Here is a 23,269-nt window from a genome sequence, read left to right as displayed (position 1 = left end):
AGGGCAGGTGCAGGGCAGGCAGGGCAGGCAATATGTTCTTTTACCCATCTTATCTTTTCTTTTTTTATTGGCCAGGGTAGGGCAGGGGACAGGCTTTTAGGGCAGGTCAGGGTGGGCAGGGGTAGGGTGGGTAACTCCTCTCTAATCTTTGATCAGGTAGGCAGGGCTCCTCTAATCTTTCTTACACAGGCTGTATGCAGGGTAGGGTAGGGTAGGGTAGGGTAGGGTAGGGTAGGGGGTAGGGTAGGGTAGAGGGTAGGGTAGGGTAGGGTAGGTGGGTAGGGTAGGAGTAGGGTAGGGTAGGGTAGGTGGGGTAGGGTGGGGTGGGTAGGGGTAGGGTAGGTAGGGTAGGGTGGGGTAGGGTGGGGTAGGGTAGGGTAGGGGTGGGTAGGGTAGGGGGTGGGGTAGGGTAGGGTAGGGGTAGGGTAGGGTAGGGTAGGGCAGGGGTAGGGTAGGGCAGGGTGGGTAGGGTGGTGTAGGGTAGGGTAGGGTAGGGTAGGGTAGGGTAGGGTAGGGTAGGGTAGGGTAGGGTAGGGTAGGGTAGGGTAGGGTAGGGTAGGTAGGGTAGGGTAGGTAGGGTAGGTAGGGTAGGGTAGGTAGGGTTTATGTAGGCTACATTGACATCTGATTTGCCCAAAGGACTGTTATTAAATTATTTCTCCGTAGTCTACGCAAATAATCAGAGATTCCTTCAATATCGGCCAACATCTCCGGGGAATAAGGTGGGCTCTGCTATTCCTGTCATTTGTGGGGGGCGAGTTAGAGGAGCCCCTGATGGGGCAATGCTTGGGCTGAGGGCTCCAGCTGGAAATGGACAACAGTCATCAACCATTATTATAGGAAGCTCCTTGGTTACATCGGTGGATGAAATACCCGTACACGTTGTTTTCCTGGAGCTAAGGTATTGGAGTTATCAGAAGTCATGCCCACCATCAAGAAAAATATTCCTGCTCTGAAAACAGTTATGTTGCATATTGGTTCTATAATTTCTTGGAGAATGCACAGGAATTAGCAGGACAAATAATTGTCTCGAGCCCAAATCCATCTTGTTGAGTGTTTTAGCTGTCTTTGGTCACCAGTGGTTAATGCGTCTGACCAAGGACTTGGGTAGGACTTAGGTATGACCAAGGACTTGGGTAGGACTTGGGTATGACCAAGGACTTGGGTAGGTCTTGGGTATGACCAAGGACTTGGGTAGGACTTGGGTATGACCATACCCATACTTGGGTATGACGCTGACAATTTTGACTCCTTCTGGAATGGGCTACTTTGTGGAAGACTGAATTCACCTGGGTGAAAATGGCTCCCGGCTGTTGTCATCAAACTTTGGAAAGGTTGTTGGTCAACTAAATTGAGGTGAGGACAATATTATCATTATATGTACGTCAGTTTTACCATCTCCTCTTTGGTCTCTATTAGAGTTCCACATGTTGTATCTGAAAGTGGTGACATGCCAAATGGTGCTAACCAGAGAAATGTAATTGCTATTCCTACTTTTCCGAATAGATATAATCCAATAGTTGAGTCTGCTGTTGTTCTGAAATCTGAAAGTAATCTGACTTGTATTGAAACTCTGTATGATTTAAATGCAGAAAAGATTTGACATTTTTACATTTTAATTTGTAGTTTATTACCTAAAATTGATAATTTCAAGATCTGGGCCTCTCAGGAAGACCTTGATATTTTTATTGTATCCAAAATAAAAATTTGAAGGTCTGATATCATTATTACTGAAACAGGACCCAAGTGCTATATATAAAGATCCAGTCCATTTAAAAAAATTGGAGACCCCTACACTTCAGTGTTGTGATGCAAAAATCCTAGCAAAATGCTTGGCGCATAGAATTAAAAGAATTGTCAGATATTATTCATCCTAATCAGACAGGTTTTTTACATGGACGATACAATATAATATACTACGAAATATTGGGGACACCAGGCCTGGTTTTCATAGCTGATTTTGAAAAGGCTTTTATAGTACGACTGGAGTTTATATATAAATGCCTAGAATATTTCAATTTTGGGGAATCTCTTATAAAATGGGTTAAAGTTACCTTAGGTGTAAAATAGTAAATAATGGCTACATCTCAGAAAGTTTTAAACTATCTAGAGGAGTAAAACAATGTTGTCCACTATATGCATATACAGTGGGGAGAACAAGTATTTGATACACTGCCGATTGTGCAGGTTTTCCTACTTACAAAGCATGTAGAGGTCTGTAATTGGTATCATAGGTACACTTCAACTGTGAGAGACAGAATCTAAAACAAAAATCAGAAAATCACATTGTATGATTTTTAAGTAATTAATTAGCATTTTATTGCATGACATAAGTATTTTATACATCAGAAAAGCAGAACTTAATATTTGGTACAGTACCTATGATAAAAATGACAGACCTCTACATGCTTTGTAAGTAGGAGAACCTGCAAAATCGGCAGTGTATCAAATACTTGTTGCCATTGCTATTAAAATTAGATACAACAATAATATTAAGGGATTAGAAATCCTTGTCTTAAAAACTAAAGTGTCATTGTGTCACACCCTGACCATAGTAAGCTGTTTTTTCTCTGTGTTGGTTGGGGCGTGATGGTGACTTGGGTGGGTCATCTAGGTGAATTTGTACTTCTATGTTGACCTGGTATGGTTCCCAATCAGAGACAGCTGTTTATCATTGTCTCTGATTGGGGATCATATTTAGGCAGCCATTTCCCCTTTTGGTGTTTCGTGGGATCTTGTTCATTAATTAAAAGAGAATGTACGCATACACGCTGTGCCCAGAAGGAGGAAGGATCATGGACTTGGAAGGAAATCCTGGCAGGACAGGATCACCTTCCGTGGCGAGAGTCGCCTAGGAGCATGAGAGGAAAGCAGCGACGTCGGGGAGGAAGGCCACAGAAACCCTAATACATTTTTGGGGGGCACATGTAGCCAGTCAGGAGTCGAGTGAGAAGCTGACGCAAGATTCCCGAGAGAGGTGCTGGGGTTGAGAGCGCTGCAGAGTGGGCGTGCTGAGGTGCGTGTCATCAGCCCGGTGCCACCGGTACCGCACCCACGCATCAGGTCTCCAGTGTGCCTTCATAGCCCAGTATGTCCTATGCTAGCTTCCGCACTTGCCTGGCTGGAGTGAGTATCAGTCAGGAAGGGTTGTGCCAGCTTTGCGCTCTAGACCTCCAGTGCGCCTTCACACTCCAGTGCGTCGTGTGCCTCCTCTCCTCATTTTCCCTGAGGTGCGTGTCATCAGCCCGGTGCCACCTGTACCGGTCCCACGCATCAGGTCTCCAGTGCGCCTCCACATTCTAGTACGTCCTGTGCCTCTTCCCCGCACTCCCCTGAGGTGCGTGTAATCAGCCGGTGTCACCTGTGCCGGTCCCACGCATCGGGCCCCCAGTCCGGAACTTCCTGAGACGGTCTGCAGTCCGGAACCTCCTGAGACGATCTGCAGTCCGGAGCCTCCAGCAACGGTCGGCGACCCAGAGCCTCCAGCGACGGTCGGCGGTCCCGAGCCTCCAGCGACAGTCGGCGGTCCATAGCCTCCAGCGAAGGTCGGCAGTCCAGAGCCTTCAGCAGGGTTCTCAGTCCAGAGCCTCCTGCGACGATCTACGGTCCAGTGCCTCCAGCGACGACCCACGGTCCGGAGCTTCCGGCAATGCGACCCGCACCGGAACCGACCCTGACGCCCTGCGTCATCCATCATAGATACCCAGCTGGACCCTCCCTATTGAGTCAGGTTTTGCAGTCGGAGTTCGCACCTTTGGGAGGGGGTACTGTCACGCCCTGACCATAGTAAGCTGGTTTTTCTCTGTGTTGGTTGGGGCGTGATGGTGACTATGTTGGCCTCTTATATAGTTCCCAATCAGAGACAGCTGTTTATCATTGTCTCTGATTTGGGATCATATTTAGGCAGCCATTTCCACTTTGTGTTTCGTGGGATCTTGACTATGTGTAGTTGCCTGTCAGCACTATTTTGTATAGCTTCACATTTCATTTGTTCATTTTGTTGGTTTGTTCTGTGTTCATTCATTAAAAGAGAATAGACGCATACAACGCTGCGCCTTGGTCTCATTCTAACGACGGACATTGTACGCTGATGATTCATGTTCTTTTAAAACTACAATCAGAATTTCTCCACGGCCTCATTGAAGACCTAGACACTTTTGCTATAATCTCTGGATTAAAACCCATTATGACGAGTGTACTATATTACGTATTGGATTACCGTGTAGTTGACCAATTAAATGGTCTGACAGAGATGTGGACATACTCGGTATACAAATCCCAAAATTAAGAATAAATACATTTTTATAGAAAGTTGGCAAAAATAGGTCAAATTTTGCTACCATGGAAAGGAAAATACCTGTCTATTTGTGGAAAAATCACCCTGATTAACTCTTTAGTCATATCACAGTTTACCCTGATTAACTCTTTAGTTATATCACAGTTTACCCTGATTAACTCTTTACTCATATCACAGTTTACCCTGATTAACTCTTTAGTCATATCCCAGTTTACCCTGATTAACTCTTTAGTTATATCACAGTTTACCCTGATTAACTCTTTAGTCATATCACAGTTTACCCTGATTAACTCTTTAGTCATATCACAGTTTACCCTGATTAACTCTTTAGTTATATCACAGTTTACCCTGATTAACTCTTTAGTCATATCACAGTTTACCCTGATTAAGTCTTTAGACATATCACAGTTTACCTATTTTATTATGGTTTTGCCTACACCTAGTGACATGCTTTTTAAATTATATGAACAAAAAATATTCAATTTAATTTGGAATGGCAAGCCAGATAAAATGAAAAGGGCCTATTTATATAATGTATATGGAATTGGAGGGCAGAAATGGTTAAATATTAAAGCATTAGACCGCCCACTAAAGGCATCAGTCATACAAAAGTTATACTTAAATCCAAACTGGTTCTCTAGTAAATTAGTAGGAATTTCTCCTCCCATGTTCAATAATGGCCTTTATCCCCCTAATTCCGATTATAACTGCTCACTTTCGGTTGTTTGAAAAGGAATTGGAGCGCAATTTATTGCGCTTTGGGAAGTTCGCCAGTTCAATTAAGGTTGTCCGTTGGGTTGCAAACACCCGGAGTTGAAACAGGTTATAACATTTCAGTGACAGGTGTTTGTGTTTTGGACTCACCGGAGCAGACTTTAGAGTTATCATTTAAAATCAAGTATGACAATAGACTGTATATGGCTTATGCTAAAACGGGTAGTCAACTGTGTTTTGAGTGTGGGAATGTTGGTCATGCGACATGCTTGCCCGAAAAGGAGAAGGCCGAGGGAGGGCGCAGGTGGTCATCGTAGCGCCTGGGCCCTCTGATGTAGGGAGAGCTGGACCGACAGCGGTAGAGCAGCCAAAAGCACCTGTTGCTGAGAAACAAGTTAATCGGTTTGAGGGCACAGAGTTGCAATTTGTATTAGAGGGAAATGTTATGCTGCAGAAAAGTATTGTTGTAGAAGGTAAGGATGTATCTGAAGAGCCAGTTGCTCAGACTGGTGAGCAGGTGCCCAGTACGAGTGCTGGGGTAAAGGAGGGGGTTCATGTGGAGCTAGGCTCCCAGGTAGTGGAGGAGGTGCCCAGTACGAGTGCTGGGGTAAAGGAGGGGGTTCATGTGGAGCTAGGCTCCCAGGTAGTGGAGGAGGTGCCCAGTACGAGTGCTGGGGTAAAGGAGGGGGTTCATGTGGAGCTAGGCTCCCAGGTAGTGGAGGATGTGCCCAGTACGAGTGCTGGGGTAAAGGAGGGGGTTCATGTGGAGCTAGGCTCCCAGGTAGTGGAGGAGGTGGCCTGTACTTCTGGCGCCGACAGAGATGGCTGCCTCGCATCGCGTTCCTAGGAAACTATGCAGTTTTTTGTTTTTTTACGTGTTATTTCTTACATTAGTACCCCAGGTCATCTTAGGTTTCATTACATACAGTCGAGAAGAACTACTGAATATAAGATCAGCGTCAACTCACCATCAGTACGACCAAGAATATGTTTTTCGCGACGCGGATCCTTTGTTCTGCCTTTCAAACAGGACAATGGAATGGATCCCATGCAGCGACCCAAAAAAACGAATCCGAAAAAGATGGAAACGAGGCGGTCTTCTGGTCAGACTCCGGAGACGGGCACATCGTGCACCACTCCCTAGCATTCTTCTCGCCAATGTCCAGTCTCTTGAAAACAAGGTTGATGAAATCCGAGCAAGGGTAGCATTCCAGAGGGACATCAGAGACTGTAACATTCTTTGCTTCACGGAAACATGGCTCACAGGAGAGACGCTATCGGAGGCGGTGCAGCCAGCGGGTTTCTCCACGCATCGCGCCGACAGAAACAAACATCTTTCTGGTAAGAAGAGGGGCGGGGGCGTATGCCTTATGGCTAACGAGACATGGTGTGATGAAAGAAACATACAGGAACTCAAATCCTTCTGTTCACCTGATTTAGAATTCCTCACAATCAAATGTAGACCGCATTATCTAGCAAGAGAATTCTCTTCGATTATAATCACAGCCGTATACATCCCCCCCCAAGCAGACACAGCTCTGAACGAACTTTATTTGACTCTTTGCAAACTGGAATCCATTTATCAGGAGGCTGCATTCATTGTGGCTGGGGATTTTAACAAGGCTAATCTGAAAACAAGACTCCCTAAATTTTATCAGCATATCGATTGCGCAACCAGGGTGGAAAAATCTTGGATCATTGTTACTCTAACTTCCGCGACGCATATAAGGCCCTGCCCCGCCCTCCTTTCGGAAAAGCTGACCACGACTCCATTTTGTTGATCCCTGCCTACAGACAGAAACTAAAACAAGAGGCTCCCACGCTGAGGTCTGTCCAACGCTGGTCCGACCAAGCTGACTCCACACTCCAAGACTGCTTCCATCACGTGGACTGGGATATGTTTCGTATTGCGTCAGATAACAATATTGACGAATACGCTGATTCGGTGTGCGAGTTCATTAGAACGTGCGTTGAAGATGTCGTTCCCATAGCAACGATTAAAACATTCCCTAACCAGAAACCGTGGATTGATGGCAGCATTCGCGTGAAACTGAAAGCGCGAACCACTGCTTTTAATCAGGGCAAGGTGACTGGTAACATGACCGAATACAAACAGTGCAGCTATTCCCTCCGCAAGGCTATCAAACAAGCTAAGCGTCAGTACAGAGACAAAGTAGAATCTCAATTCAACGGCTCAGACACAAGAGGCATGTGGCAGGGTCTACAGTCAATCACGGACTACAAGAAGAAATCCAGCCCAGTCACGGACCAGGATGTCTTGCTCCCAGGCAGACTAAACAACTTTTTTGCCCGCTTTGAGGACAATACAGTGCCACTGACACGGCCTGCAACGAAAACATGCGGACTCTCCTTCACTGCAGCCGAGGTGAGTAAGACATTTAAACGTGTTAACCCTCGCAAGGCTGCAGGCCCAGACGGCATCCCCAGCCGCGCCCTCAGAGCATGCGCAGACCAGCTGGCCAGTGTGTTTACGGATATATTCAATCAATCCCTATACCAGTCTGCTGTTCCCACATGCTTCAAGAGGGCCACCATTGTTCCTGTTCCCAAGAAAGCTAAGGTAACTGAGCTAAACGACTACCGCCCCGTAGCACTCACTTCCGTCATCATGAAGTGCTTTGAGAGACTAGTCAAGGACCATATCACCTCCACCCTACCTGACACCCTAGACCCACTCCAATTTGCTTACCGCCCAAATAGGTCCACAGACGATGCAATCTCAACCACACTGCACACTGCCCTAACCCACCTGGACAAGAGGAATACCTATGTGAGAATGCTGTTCATCGACTACAGCTCGGCATTCAACACCATAATACCCTCCAAGCTCGTCATCAAGCTCGAGACCCTGGGTCTCGACCCCGCCCTGTGCAACTGGGTACTGGACTTCCTGACGGGCCGCCCCCAGGTGGTGAGTAGGCAACAACATCTCCACCCTGCTGATCCTCAACACTGGGGCCCCACAAGGGTGCGTTCTGAGCCCTCTCCTGTACTCCCTGTTCAGCCACGACTGCGTGGCACGCACGCTCCAACTCAATCATCCAGTTTGCGGACGACACAACAGTGGTAGGCTTGATTACCAACAACGACGAGACTGCCTACAGGGAGGAGGTGAGGGCCCTCGGAGTGTGGTGTCAGGAAAATAACCTCACACTCAACGTCAACAAAACTAAGGAGATGATTGTGGACTTCAGGAAACAGCAGAGGGAACACCCCCTATCCACATCGATGGAACAGTAGTGGAGAGGGGAGCAAGTTTTAAGTTCCTCGGCATACACATCACAGACAAACTGAATTGGTCCACTAACATAGACAGCATCGGGAAGAGGAGGCTGAAGAAATTTGGCTTGTCACCAAAAGCACTCACAAACTTCTACAGATGCAAAATCGAGAGCATCCTGGCGAGCTGTATCACCGCCTGGTACGGCAACTGCTCCGCCCACAACCGTAAGGCTCTCCAGAGGTTTAGTGAGGTCTGCACAACGCATCACCGGGGGCAAACTACCTGCCCTCCAGGACACTTACACCACCCGATGTTACAGGAAGGCCATAAAGATCATCAAGGACATCGACCACCCGAGCCACTGCCTGTTCACGCCCGCTATCATCCAGAAGGCGAGGTCAGTACAGGTGCATCAAAGCTGGGACCGAGAGACTGAAAAACAGCTTCTATCTCAAGGCCATCAGACTGTTAAACAGCCACCACTAACATTGAGTGGCTGCTGCCAACACACTGACACTGACACTGACTCAACTCCAGCCACTTTAATAATGGGAATTGATGGGAAATGATGTAAATATATCACTAGCCACTTTAAACAATGCTACCTTAAATAATGTTACTTACCCTACATTATTCATCTCATATGCATACGTATATACTGTACTCTATATCATCGACGGCATCCTTATGTAATACATGTATCACTTGCCACTTTAACTATGCCACTTTGTTTATATACTCATCTCATATGTATATTCTGTACTCGATACCATCTACTGTATCTTGCCTATGCTGCTCTGTACCATCACTCATTCATATATCCTTATGTACATATTCTTTATCCCCTTACACTGTGTATAAGACAGTAGTTTTGGAATTGTTAGTTAGATTACTTGTTGGTTATTACTGCATTGTCGGAACTAGAAGCACAAGCATTTCGCAACACTCGCATTTACATCTGCTAACCACGTTGATTTGATTTGATTTGAGGTGCCCAGTAAGAGTGCTGGGGTAAAGGGTTCATGTGGAGCTAGGCTCCTAGGTAGTGGAGGACATGCCCACTACGAGTAATGGGTTACAGGGGGGTCATGTGGGGGGGGGGTTAGCCAAAGGCTTAGCCTTTGTTTTTTAAGAGTGAAGCTTACTGGTTTCTCTGTGCCAGGTGTAATGAAGGGTCCCACGATAGCACTGTCTGCGTATGCAGATGACGTGACAGTTTTTATTACAGGGGGTGAAGATGTGAGGTCAAACGCTTTAACTTGTTGACGCTACCCATCCCGGGATAATTGTCATCAGCCACCGCTGAATAGCATAGCGCCACAGTCAAATAATATTACTAGAAAATATTCATATTCATGAAATCACAAGTGCAATATAGGAAAACACAGCTTAGCCTTTTGTTAATCCACCTGTCGTCTAAGATTTTGAAATTATTAATTTTATTTACAGCGAAAGCAATCCAAGCGTTTGTGTAAGTTTATCGATAGCAAAACATAACATTATGTATGTTACTAAGCATTACGTAGCTAGGTCACGAAAATCAAAAAAGCAATCAAAACAATGGTTTTACCTTTGATGGTCTTTGGATGTTTTCACTCACGAGACTCCCAGTTACACAATAAATGTTCCTTTTGTTCCATAAAGATTATTTTTATACCCAAAATAATCGCGTTATGTTCAGAAATCCACAGGAAAGAGTGGTCATGACACAACGCAGACGTATATTCCAAATAATATCCATAATGTCCACAGAAACATGTCATACGTTTTTTATCATCAATACTCAGGTTGTTTTTAAAATATATATTCAATAATATATAAACCGAGTGTGTAGGTTTTTCAATAACAGTGGGAGGAACAATGGCGGCTTTACTCAGCTGCGCAAAACTCACTCTGAGAACCCCCACCTATCCACTCACGCAATGTGATCCTTCACGCTCATTTTTCAAAATAAAAGCCTGAAACTATGTCTAATGACTGTTGACACCTTCGAGAAGCCATAGAAAAAGGAATCTGGTTGATATCTTTTTAAATGGAAGGAAGGCATGCATAGGAACAGAGAGGTTTCAAAATAAGAGGCACTTCCTGATTGGATTTTCCTCAGGCCTGCAATATCAGTTCTGTTATACTCACAGACAATATTTGTACAGTTTTGGAAACTTTAGAGTGTTTCCTGTCCTAATCTGACAATTGTATGCATATTATAGTTTCTGGGGCTGAGAAATAGGCAGTTTCAAATGGGTACGTTTTTTATCAAAAAATTAAAATACTGCCCCCTACACGCAAAGGTTAAAGGTGTATGAGAGGGCCTCTTCAGCTAGAGTCAATTTGGGAAAGAGTGAAGCACTGTGGTCAGCTTCAGATTGGGTCCGCTCCACAGCTACCAGGGGGCTTCAGTGGGGCAGAGATGGAATGAAGACTTTGGGGGTATTCTAGGCGTCGATGTCTTTCAGAAAAATAACTGGGAGGGTGTAGTTGAGAAAGTGTGTGCCAGACTGTCAAGTTGGAAATGGGTGCTGACCCAGATGTCTTATAGGGAAGGGTCCTGGTAACTAATAATCATGCTGCCTCTACCCTGTGGCACAGACTAATGATTTTGCAGCCACCAAAGGGTCTGATACAAGAGCTTCAGAGGACCCATGTCAATTTCTTCTGGTCTGGACAACACTGGATTAAAGCTGCAGCCCTGTACCTGACACTGCACGAGGGTGGGCAAGGCCTGGTGGACATTTCCTCTAGGATCATGGCTTTCTGGCTTCAAGCAGCCCAGAGACTGTTGTACAGTGATGGTTCTAACTGGGTCGACACAGAGTACACACTGATGAGGAGATGAGGCTGTGTGGGCTTAGACAAGCACCTTTTCCTCTTAAAGCTGGAGGGGGTGAGTTGCCTGGCCTGACTCCATTTTGTGAGTCTGTTATGCAGACTTGGAGGGGTCTTGTCAAGTCCCGTAAGGCCTGCACGCCACCAGGGATGTGGCTTTTTGAAGAGCCTCTTTTTTATAACACTGCCATCAAGTCCCGTGTTCTGGGTTCAGCCAGCCTATGATCATATCTGCTAGGCGTGGGGTTTACCAAGCTGAGTCATACCCCGGAGCTGGGGGAGTTCAAGGAGGTGGGAAAGAAGGCCATGTACAGAATATGTGTAAAGGTGTCCATTGCCTCTTCCCTGGAAGGGGTAAAATCGACGAGGTGGGCGGGTGTGCTTGGTCCAGGTGCCTCTCCAAAAGGCTGTTGGTGATCATTATACAAACTGCCTATTGATAAGAGGACAGATGACCTCCAATGGAGGATAATACATGGAGCCATAGCCACCAACATGCATCTGGTACACCTGGATCCTACTGTTGGGGAGGGGTGTCCATTCTGCATCTGGTACACCAGGATCCTCCTGTTGGGGAGGGTGTCCATTCTGCATCTGATACACCTGGATCCTACTGTTGGGGAGGGGTGTCCATTCTGCATCTGGTACACCTGGATCCTACTGTTGGGGAGGGGTGTCCATTCTGCATCTGGTACACCTGGACCCTACTGTTGGGGAGGGGTGTCCATTCTGCATCTGGTACACCTGGATCCTACTGTTGGGGAGGGGTGTCCATTCTGTGCTGAGTCTGAAACTCTGGCACATCTTTACAGTGTCCCAGGTTGGTCGGGATGATTGACCTGATCACTAATTGGTTCTCAACATTGGGAGAGGTTTTCTCTCTCTCTCACTCCCTCCCTCCTTCCCTCCCATTTTTTTAAATTTTTGCACATTTATCGAAAATAAAATACAGAAATGTCATTTACGCAAGTATTCACACCCCTGGGTCAATACTTTGTAGAAGCACTTTTGGAGGACATTATAGCTTTGAGATTTCTTTGGTATGTCTGTATCAGCTTTGCACATCTGAATTTGCGGATTTTTTTCCATGCCATATTCTCTCAAGCTCTGTTAAGTCAGATGGGGAGCGGCGGTGAACAGCAATCTTCAAGTCTTTCCACAGATTTTCAGTGGGATTCAAGTCTGGGCTTTGACTGGGCAACTCAAGGACTTTCACGTTCTTGTTCTGAAGCCATTCCAGATTTGATTTATTGTATGCTTGGGGTCATTGTCCTGTTGGAATGTAAATCTGCACTCTGAAGCAGGTTCTCATCAAGGATTTGTCTGTATTTGGCTCCATTCATTGTTCCTTACCAGTCTCCCAGTCCCTGCCGCCACCATCATGCTTCACAGTAGGGATGGTGTTAGACGGGTGATGGGCTGTGCCCATTCAGGCCAAATAGTTACATTTCTGTCTCATCAGACCACATAATATTTTGCCTTATGCTGTCAGAGTCTTTCACGTACGTTTTTGCTCCAGGTGTGCTGTCATGTGCAATTTTCTCAGGTGTGGCTTCTGTCTGGCCACTCTCCCGTAAAACCCAGATTGGTGATGCTGGAGAGTCTGTTGTCTTTCTGGCAGGTTCTCCCATATCAGCCAAGGAACTCTGTAGTTCTATCCGAGTGGCCATTGGATTCTTGGTCACCTCCCTGACCAAGGTCCTCTTGCCTGGTTGTTCAGTTTGGTCGGACGGCCAGCTCTAGGCAGAGTCTGGGTAGTTCCATATTTTTTCCATTTCCCAATGATGGAGATCACTGTTCTCTTGGAAAAGTTCAATACTCTAGAAATTGTTTTATACCCTTCCCCAGATATATGCCTCATACTTGAGTAATAGTAAAGATACATTAATAGAAAATGACTCAAGTAAAAGTGAAAGTCACCCAGTAAAAAACTACCTGTGTAACAGTCTAAACGTATATGGTTTTAAATATAGTTAAGTATCAAAATAAAATTGTGATTGCAAAGATATACTTAAGTATCAAAAGTAAAAGTATAAATAATTTCAAATTACTTATATTAAACAAACAAATATATATTTATTTTACCACACCCACTTGCCCCACCCACTTGCCCCACCCACCCTTGGGAACTCACAGGTCATTGTCAGTGTTGGTGCGTGTCTTCTGCTGCCGCCGGCAGACCATGAAGACAGTGATGGCCATGGCGATGAGGAGCCCAGCGGCTACGACCCCACCCAGCACCCCCAAGACTCCTCCGGGAGGGCCTCGGGCCATCGGCTTGTCTGTGAAGGAGAGGAGAGAGGGATGATAGTTAGAACGAGAGAGCAGTTACAGTTCAGAACATCACCTGTGGCATAAAGGCTGATCGAAAGAAGAGGGGGCAGCGAGAGAGAGAGAGAGGAGCTAGAGAGCGAGAGAGGGGCGAGAGAGAGGGAGAGGGAGCGAGAGAGAGAGAGAGAGGGAGCTAGAGAGAGAGAGAGAGAGGGGGGGCAGCGAGAGAGAGAGGGAGCGAGAGAGAGAGAGAGGGGGACAGAGAGAGAGAGAGAGAGAGGGGGCAGCGAGAGAGAGAGGGAGCGAGAGAGAGAGAGAGAGGGGGGCAGAGAAAGAGAGAGGGAGCGAGAGAGAGAGGGGGGCAGAGAGAGAGAGAGGGAGGGGAGCGAGAGAGGGGGGCAGAGAGAGAGAGAGGGGGCAGCGAGAGAGAGAGGGAGCGAGAGAGAGAGAGAGGGGGGCAGAGAGAGAGAGAGGGAGCGAGAGAGAGAGAGGGGGGCAGAGAGAGAGAACTAGAGAAACGATTTCTCATCAGAAAGAATTTGTGGTTTGAATACCAACTTCAAGACCGCAGTTATAAGTTAAGTCTCTCCCCAGGCTAAAGGTAAGCTGTCCTGTAGTAAGAGAGAGAGAGAGACCATAGTGTTAGTTACAGTCTGTCTGGATTTCTACTACTCCATCATCCACCCACTCTGGAGACAACTATGCGTCTGACTGAAAAGCTAGTCTGCAAATATTGTTCCTTGCAACTCAACATTTTTTAAACGCGTAAACCATGACACACAAAACTATGAGCACACACCCACGACGGTACACACACACGCACAGTATTGTCATTTATCGATTGCGGTTATGATATCATTTAGGACCTTGAGCGTGGCTGAGGGGCACCCATGACCAGCTCGGAAACCAGATTGCATAGCGGAGAAGGTGAGGTGGGATTTGAAATGGTCGGTGATCTCTTTGTTAACTTGGCTTTTGAAGACCTTAGAAAGACAGGGTAAGATAGATATAGGTCTGCAGCAGGTTGGGTCTGGAGTGTCTCCCCTTTTGAAGAGGGGGTGACAGCGGGAGCTTTCCAATCTTTAGGGATCTCAGACGATACGAAAGAGATGTTGAACAAGCTAGTTGTCAAGCCCACGGCATCAAAACTGTGACAGTCTTTTTCCATTGACTGCAATGTATTGACATAATCGTCAACCCTGTAACTCTCATCGTTTCCCATTGAACCCACTGTATTGAGAAAAACATCAACTACTGTGACACCTTTTTTTCAAAAACGTACCAGGATGACGTTTTCAGGCTGATAATGGGCTGTCTCACGTCACCCCGCTCCTCCGCTCTCTCCACTGGCTTCCAGTTGAAGCTCGCATCCGCTACAAGACCATGGTGCTTGCCTACGGAGCTGTGATCATATTTACACCCTACACACCCTGATATATAAACACGTCCACCAAAATAATACCAACATACACGCTTGCTTCATCGACTTCCAAAAAGCATTTGATTCTATTTGGCGTACAGGACTGTTCTACAAAGTTATAAGTAAGAAAATAACATAATTATTTAACTTCTTGCGTCGAGGCATCCCGGATCCGGAATCGTGACTACAGCCTCAAGCCCATTACCATAACGCAACGTTAACTATTCATGAAAATCGCAAATGAAATTAAATCAATATGCTAGCTCTCAAGCTTAGCCTTTTGTTAACAACACTGTCATCTCAGATTTTCAAAAATATGCTTCTCAACCATAGCAAAACAAGCATTTGTGTAACAGTATTGATAGCTAGCGTAGCATTTAGCGTTAGCATTCAGCAGGCAACATTTTCACAAAAACCAGAAAAGGATTCAAATAAAAGCATTTACCTTTGAAGAACTTCGGATGTTTTCAATGAGGAGACTCTCAGTTAGATAGCAAATGTTCCGTTTTCCTGAAAGATTATTTGTTTAGGAGAAATCGCTCCGTTTTCTGCGTCACGTTTGGCTACCAAAAAAACAAAAATTCAGTCATCAAAACGGCAAACTTTTTTCCAAATTAACTCCATAATATCGACTGAAACATGGCAAACGTTGTTTAGAATCAATCCTCAAGGTGTTTTTCACATATCTCTTCGATGATATATTGTTCGTGGAAGTCTCCTCTCTCCCCTGAATCACATGGATGAATGCGTGCAGCTTGGAGATTACGCACCAATTTCGACAAAGGACACCGGGCGGACACCTGGTAAATGTAGTCTCTTATGGCCAATCTACCAATGATATGCCTACAAATACGTCACAATGCTGCAGACACCTTGGGGAAACGGCAGAATGTGTAGGCTCGTTCAGGGCGCATTCACAGCTATATAAGGAGACATTGGAAAACAGCGCCTCAAAAATTTGCCTCACTTCCTGTTTGAAGTTTAATCTTGGTTTCGCCTGTAGCATCAGTTCTGTGGCACTCACAGATAATATCTTTGCAGTTTTGGAAACCTCAGAGTGTTTTCTTTCCAAAGCTGTCAATTATATGCATAGCCGAGCATCTTTTCGTGACAAAATATCTTGTTTAAAACGGGAACGTTTTTCAGCCAAAAATGAAATACTGCCCCTAGAGTCTCAAGAGGTTTAAAAAGCTAATTGAAATTGAAATACCTATTACAATTTGGCTAAAACTAATTGAATTTCATTGAACCAATTGCACTTTATGGCAGCGAGTTGTGGGGTCCACTTGCAAAACAAGAAACCCTGCACCCCAGAGTCCCCTCATCCAGCTGGTCCTGGGGCTGAGTTCACAAACCTGTTCTACTAACACACTGAAGCCTCAGGACCAGAACATCCAATCAATCAGAATAAACCAAATTACAACACAGTCAAAACAAAACTACATTGCTTATTGGGAAACACAAGCACAAACACAAAGCAAAATGCATTGCTATCTGGCTCTAAATCGACAGTACACCGTGGCTAAATCCATTTGACCATGGTTACTGATCAAAACCTATTCTAAAACCTTGACAAACTACAGGCTCAGTAAGCACAGCCTTGCCATGGAGAATGGTAGACACAGGAAAACCTGGCTCCCTGTAGAGGAAAGGCTGTGCAACCACTGCACCACAGCAGAACCTGGCTCCCTGTAGAGGAAAGGCTGTTCAACCACTGCACCACAGCAGAACCTGGCTCCCTGTAGAGGAAAGGCTGAGCAACCACTGCACCACAGCAGAACCTGGCTCCCTGTAGAGGAAAGGCTGAGCAACCACTGCACAACAGCAGAACCTGGCTCCCTGTAGAGGAAAGGCTGAGCAACCACTGCACCACAGCAGAACCTGGCTCCCTGTAGAGGAAAGGCTGAGCAACCACTGCACCACAGCAGAACCTGGCTCCCTGTAGAGGAAAGGCTGAGCAACCACTGCACCACAGCAGAACCTGGCTCCCTGTAGAGGAAAGGCTGTGCAACCACTGCACCACAGCAGAACCTGGCTCCCTGTAGAGGAAAGGCTGTTCAACCACTGCACCACAGCAGAACCTGGCCCCCTGTAGAGGAAAGGCTGTTCAACCACTGCACCACAGCAGAACCTGGCTCCCTGTAGAGGAAAGGCTGTGCAACCACTGCACCACAGCAGAACCTGGCTCCCTGTAGAGGAAAGGCTGAGCAACCACTGCACCACAGCAGAACCTGGCTCCCCGTCCTGTTGAGGAAAGGCTGTGCAACCACTGCACCACAGCAGAACCTGGCTCCCTGTAGAGGAAAGGCTGTGCAACCACTGCACCACAGCAGAACCTGGCTCCCTGTAGAGGAAAGGCTGTTCAACCACTGCACCACAGCAGAACCTGGCTCCCTGTAGAGGAAAGGCTGTGCAACCACTGCACCACAGCAGAACCTGGCTCCTGATGAGGAAAGGCTGTTCAACCACTGCACCACAGCAGAACCTGGCTCCCTGTAGAGGAAAGGCTGTGCAACCACTGCACCACAGCAGAACCTGGCTCCCTGTAGAGGAAAGGCTGTTCAACCACTGCACCACAGCAGAACCTGGCTCCCTGTAGAGGAAAGGCTGTTCAACCACTGCACCACAGCAGAACCTGGCTCCCTGTAGAGGAAAGGCTGTTCAACCACTGCACCACAGCAGAACCTGGCTCCCTGTAGAGGAAAGGCTGTTCAACCACTGCACCACAGCAGAACCTGAGAAGGATCTGCATTTCCTGACAACATGTCAAAAATATAAAACAATCAGAGAGGGTCATTTTCCCATATTTGAAACCCTTATTCAAGGTTTCAAAGAGCTCTCTGATGAGGACAGGCTACCCGTCCTGTTGGGGAGGACGCAGAGAGCTGTGGGTTGGCAGAGCACTACTTTGAAGACCTCTCTGATGAGGATAGGCTACCCGTCCTGTTGGGGGAGGACGCAGAGAGCTGTGGGTTGGCAGAGCACTACATTGAAGACCTCTCTGATGAGGATAGGCTACCCGTCCTGTTGGGGGAGGACGCAGAGAGCTGTGGGTTGGCAGAGCACTACATTGAAGACCTCTCTGATGAGGATAGGCTACCCGTCCTGTTGGGGGAGGACGCAGAGAGCTGTGGGTTGGCAGAGCACTACATTGAAGACCTCTCTGATGAGGGTAGTCTATCCGTCCTGTTGGGGGAGGACGCAGAGAGCTGTGGGTTGGCAGAGCACTACATTGAAGACCTCTCTGATGAGGATAGGCTACCCGTCCTGTTGGGGGAGGACGCAGAGAGCTGTGGGTTGGCAGAGCACTACATTGAAGACCTCTCTGATGAGGATAGGCTACCCGTCCTGTTGGGGGAGGACGCAGAGAGCTGTGGGTTGGCAGCGCACTACATTGCTGCCTGCCATAAGATGAGGGACAGAGTCTGACAGACCAATCAACCTGCACATGTCCTCTACTGTATGATTATTGTCATTGTTGAATGTTATTTTGACCCTTGGTTATTGTTGTCCCGTTGACAAGTTTAATTCTAATTTTTATCTATTTTATATTGTACATTTCCAAAATAAGCTTTGGCAATATGTACTTTGTACAGTCATTCCAATAAAGCGAATTGACTTTAATTGAATTGAGAGAGAGAGAGAGAAAGGGAGAGGGCGAGAGAGCGATCGGTAAGACTATGCCCACTCCCCAGACAAGCTAAATGTCACAGGCTGCAGCAACGCAGCACTTAAATGGAAACAGGCTGTATTCACCAGAGCCTCAAGGCCAGCTCCTCTAACCCTGCCAACACACACTGTTATATTACCCATGCTGCTTCCTCATTCAATGCCATCTTCCATGCTGGGGCCTAGCATGGTTCAGCAAACACTGGCATGGGGTAAGAAATTCACAACAGAATGATGACACACTCTGTCTATACACACACACTCACATACTGACTCATATATACACACAGTCCCTCTCTCCTCTTACCTTTCCTTGGCCTCTATTTCTTACATCTCTTAGAGAAATGACAATTTTCGTGATAATTCTTTATGCACTGACTTTACTGAACTCATTGTTGCTGGGGAGTACATCTGACAATGTGCTCTCCTGTCCATTAGACATTTTTCTGCGGGAACTCACCATTTTCCACTCGGTCCACTTGTCCAAGTCCCGATGTATTTGTGGCATGATGTGAACAGCACAAACTTATGTCACTACCAAAGTCTAATGGTTTTAAATGACTGTTTTGTATTGTCTGGAAATTCGCTTGCAGTAGGTTTCTTAAAAAAGTGCAAGGTTATTAAACAGAGGTACCAAGTTATTCTTCTTTTGTAGACATCAGGTAATGTGCAAACCTTACACTGGCCCTGATATGCAATGTCTCCAAACCCCTGATCGTAAATCTAGATCTGGTTTTGGTATTTTTCATTTAAACATATGCAGCCTGTTGTCAAAAATTGATAGGGTTAGGATTTGGGCTAAATCAACTGATTGTGCTTTCTTAAACCTGGCTCAGCAAGTCTGTTCTTGATCATATATAAATATGATATTTGTATAAATGGTTACAATGTGTAGCACACTGATTGAGTTAAGAAAGGTGTGGGTGTGGCTATATATGTAAAGACTAAATTCCCTGTAAGTCTGAAACTATTTGGAAACAGTTGGAATATCTTGTTTTGAATCTTCAAGCTTCAAATGGTCTCTCTATAACTATGATTGGCTGTTATAGACCCCCCTCTGCTCTCTATAACTATGATTGGCTGTTATAGACCCCCCTCTGCTCTCTATAACTATGATTGGCTGTTATAGACCCCCCTCTGCTCTCTATAACTATGATTGGCTGTTATAGACCCCCCTCTGCTCTCTATAACTGTGATTGGCTGTTATAGACCCCCCTCTGCTCTCTATAACTATGATTGGCTGTTATAGACCCCCCTCTGCTCTCGATGATGCATTTTCTTCTCTGTTGAACCTTATGTCTAAACCTCTTTACAGTGATATGAACTTGATTGGTCAACATCTTAAGTTGTTGGATAAAGCCGGGGTGTCTGATCATTTTAAAATGTTTGTAATTCTATTAATCTTACCCAGTTGATTAACTCACCCACTCGCCCAAATCTCAAATGTGCAAAAAAAATCTACCCTGATTGATTTGATATTGACAAATGTTCCACATAAATATTCTGCGGTTGGTGTTTTTTGTAATGATGCAGACCCCCTCTGCTCTTATCCAGATTGCTGACCCCCTGATTCCGTTGGAATAGACCCCCTGCTGTTTGGCTTATCCCCCTATCCTAATGATTGCTGTTAGAAATACTAAGGTTCCTAAAACAAACCTACATTTTATTTGTAAGAGAAATTTGAAGTAGTTTTAATTGAGCCGGCTTTCTTTCACAATTTGTTTTATTTTGACTGGAGCAGATTGATTTGATTCCTGATGTGGAAACTGCCTGGAAATTCTTTCATGGTGATTTTTCCCAAATAGTAAACAAACATGCCCCATCCGCAGGTCCAGGGTTAAAGGGCGAGATAACCCATGGTTGTCTTCTGAGCTGTCTTGTATTATTCATGACCGTAATCTAGCCTGGGCTGAAGCAAGGAAATCATGTTCTGATGCTGATTGGCTTATTTTAAGACAATTATGAAACAAGTGTTATTTTCTTCTCAGAAAGGCAAAATGAACCAGTGAGAGCTGGTCAAACTTTGAGCTTTTTGTCATTCTCAGTGCAGGTGGTACATAAAGCCCTGAAATCCTTAGATCAGAGAAAGCCTGCAGGTCCTCATCTTTTGGATCCCTGCTTTTTAAATCTGGCAGCTGATTTCATAGCTGAACCACTTACATCTCTGTTCAATCTAACCCTGGAATGTAATGAAATTACAAATATCTGGATTTGTCCTACCACTTTTAAAAGGAGGAGATCCAACTCTTTCAAATAATTATAGGCCAATCTCAAAGCTGTCACCCCTGTCGAAATATACTTGAAACCTTTATTAGTGAACAGCTAAAATAGTTTTTATATACTAACTCTAATTTATCAATGTACCAATCGGGCTTCAGGAAGAAGCATAGCACAATTACAGCAGCCATGAAGGTTTTAAATGATATCACTGAAGCCATTGACTAAAAACAGCACTGTGTCTCACTTTTTATGGATCTCTCTAAGGCTTTTGATACAGTTGCTCATGCCCTGAATGTCATGCCCTGACCTTAGAGAGCCTTTTTATTCTCTATTTGGTAAGGTCAGGGTGTGATTAGGGTGGCCAATCTATGTTGTATTTTCTATGTTGGCCTGGTATGTTTTCCAATCAGCTGTCTATCGTGGTCTCTGATTGGGGACCATACTTAGGCAACCTTCTACCTTAGAATGTGGGATCTTGCTTTTGTATAATTGCATGGGATACAGCATGGGATGCAATTAAGTATGGAAGGAGTACAAATTGAAGAAGTGGCAGAAACCAAACTACTGGGAGTGCAGCTAGACAACTGCTTATCATGGTCGTCTCAAAGAACGAATCTATGTAAAAAAAAATATTAAAACAGCATGCATAATCAGAAGGATAGCTAAATATTTACCAGGGAAAATCCTTCAGCAAATAACACAGGCATTGGTTGAGAGTCAGGTGAACTACTGTTAGGTGGTCTGGGGAAATGCATCATCTAGTGAAGTTAGGAGGCTGCAGAATGCAGAGCAAAGCAGCAAGGATTGTTTTAAGGTGGAGATATAGTTCTTCTGTTGTAGTCATGGGTTGTTTTAAGGCGGAGATATGGTTCTTCTGTTGCAGTCATGGGTTGTTTTAAGGTGGAGATATGGTTCTTCTGTTGCAGTCATGGGTTGTTTTAAGGTGGAGATATGGTTCTTCTGTTGCAGTCATGGGTTGTTTTAAGGTGGAGATATGGTTCTTCTGTTGTAGTCATGGGTTGTTTTAAGGTGGAGATATGGTTCTTCTGTTGCAGTCATGGGTTGTTTTAAGGTGGAGATATGGTTCTTCTGTTGTAGTCATGGGTTGTTTTAAGGTGGAGATATGGTTCTTCTGTTGCAGTCATGGGTTGTTTTAAGGTGGAGATATGGTTCTTCTGTTGCAGTCATGGGTTGTTTTAAGGTGGAGATATGGTTCTTCTGTTGTAGTCATGGGTTGTTTTAAGGTGGAGATATGGTTCTTCTGTTGCAGTCATGGGTTGTTTTAAGGTGGAGATATGGTTCTTCTGTTGCAGTCATGGGTTGTTTTAAGGTGGAGATATGGTTCTTCTGTTGCAGTCATGGGTTGTTTTAAGGTGGAGATATGGTTCTTCTGTTGCAGTCATGGGTTGTTTTAAGGTGGAGATATAGTTATTCTGTTGCAGTCATGGGTTGTTTTAAGGTGGAGATATGGTTCTTCTGTTACAGTCATGGGTTGTTTTAAGGTGGAGATATGGTTCTTCTGTTGCAGTCATGGGTTGTTTTAAGGTGGAGATATGGTTCTTCTGTTGCAGTCATGGGTTGTTTTAAGGTGGAGATGTGGTTCTTCTGTTGTAGTCATGGGTTGTTTTAAGGTGGAGATATGGTTCTTCTGTTGCAGTCATGGGTTGTTTTAAGGCAGAGATGTGGTTCTTCTGTTGTAGTCATGGGTTGTTTTAAGGTGGAGATGTGGTTCTTCTGTTGTAGTCATGGGTTGTTTTAAGGTGGAGATATGGTTATTCTGTTGTAGTCATGGGTTGTTTTAAGGTGGAGATATGGTTCTTCTGTTGTAGTCATGGGTTGTTTTAAGGTGGAGATATGGTTCTTCTGTTGTAGTCATGGGTTGTTTTAAGGTGGAGATATGGTTCTTCTGTTGCAGTCATGGTTTGTTTTAAGGTGGAGATGTGGTTCTTCTGTTGTAGTCATGGGTTGTTTTAAGGTGGAGATGTGGTTCTTCTGTTGTAGTCATGGTTTGTTTTATAAGGTGGAGATGTGGTTCTTCTGTTGCAGTCATGGGTTGTTTTAAGGTGGAGATGTGGTTCTTCTGTTGCAGTCATGGGTTGTTTTAAGCTGGAGATGTGGTTCTTCTGTTGCAGTCATGGGTTGTTATAAGGTGGAGATATAGTTCTTATGTTGCAGTCATGGGTTGTTTTAAGGTGGAGATATGGTTCTTCTGTTGTAGTCATGGGTTGTTTTAAGCTGGAGATATGGTTCTTCTGTTGCAGTCATGGGTTGTTTTAAGGTGGAGATATGGTTCTTCTGTTGCAGTCATGGGTTGTTTTAAGGTGGAGATATGGTTCTTCTGTTGCAGTCATGGGTTGTTTTAAGGTGGAGATGTGGTTCTTCTGTTGCAGTCATGGGTTGTTTTAAGGTGGAGATATGGTTCTTCTGTTGTAGTCATTGGTTGTTTTAAGGTGGAGATATGGTTCTTCTGTTGCAGTCATGGGTTGTTTTAAGGTGGAGATATGGTTCTTCTGTTGCAGTCATGTGCAGTGTTCTTGGTTGGTCATCAATCGACAAGATAATTGAAAAAAACATGCTTATATTATTTTATAATATACATAATTTAAAATGG

The 23,269-nt window shown here is 45.2% G+C and overlaps 1 protein-coding gene and 1 long non-coding RNA gene across 2 annotated transcripts in view; one reads left to right on the top strand and one right to left on the bottom strand.

The window, feature by feature from the left end:
• Positions 1-23,269, bottom strand: part of nectin1b (nectin cell adhesion molecule 1b) — a 419,153-nt gene that overhangs the window by 77,289 nt on the left and 318,595 nt on the right. The window contains exon 7 of the mRNA XM_052468740.1: positions 13,213-13,360. Within this exon, the coding sequence (XP_052324700.1) occupies positions 13,213-13,360 (148 nt within the window). The remainder of the gene's footprint in view (positions 1-13,212; positions 13,361-23,269) is intronic.
• LOC127908944 (uncharacterized) lies at positions 22,786-23,224 on the top strand. Its single transcript, XR_008069136.1, has 3 exons — positions 22,786-22,850; positions 22,937-23,022; positions 23,109-23,224. It is a non-coding gene; the product is annotated as an uncharacterized LOC127908944 (long non-coding RNA).

This window comes from Oncorhynchus keta, chromosome 18, assembly GCF_023373465.1.
Source record: "Oncorhynchus keta strain PuntledgeMale-10-30-2019 chromosome 18, Oket_V2, whole genome shotgun sequence".
In the NCBI taxonomy this organism is placed as follows: domain Eukaryota; kingdom Metazoa; phylum Chordata; class Actinopteri; order Salmoniformes; family Salmonidae; genus Oncorhynchus; species Oncorhynchus keta.
Note: the sequence above shows the minus strand (reverse complement) of the source record. Positions and strands in the feature narration are given on the sequence as shown.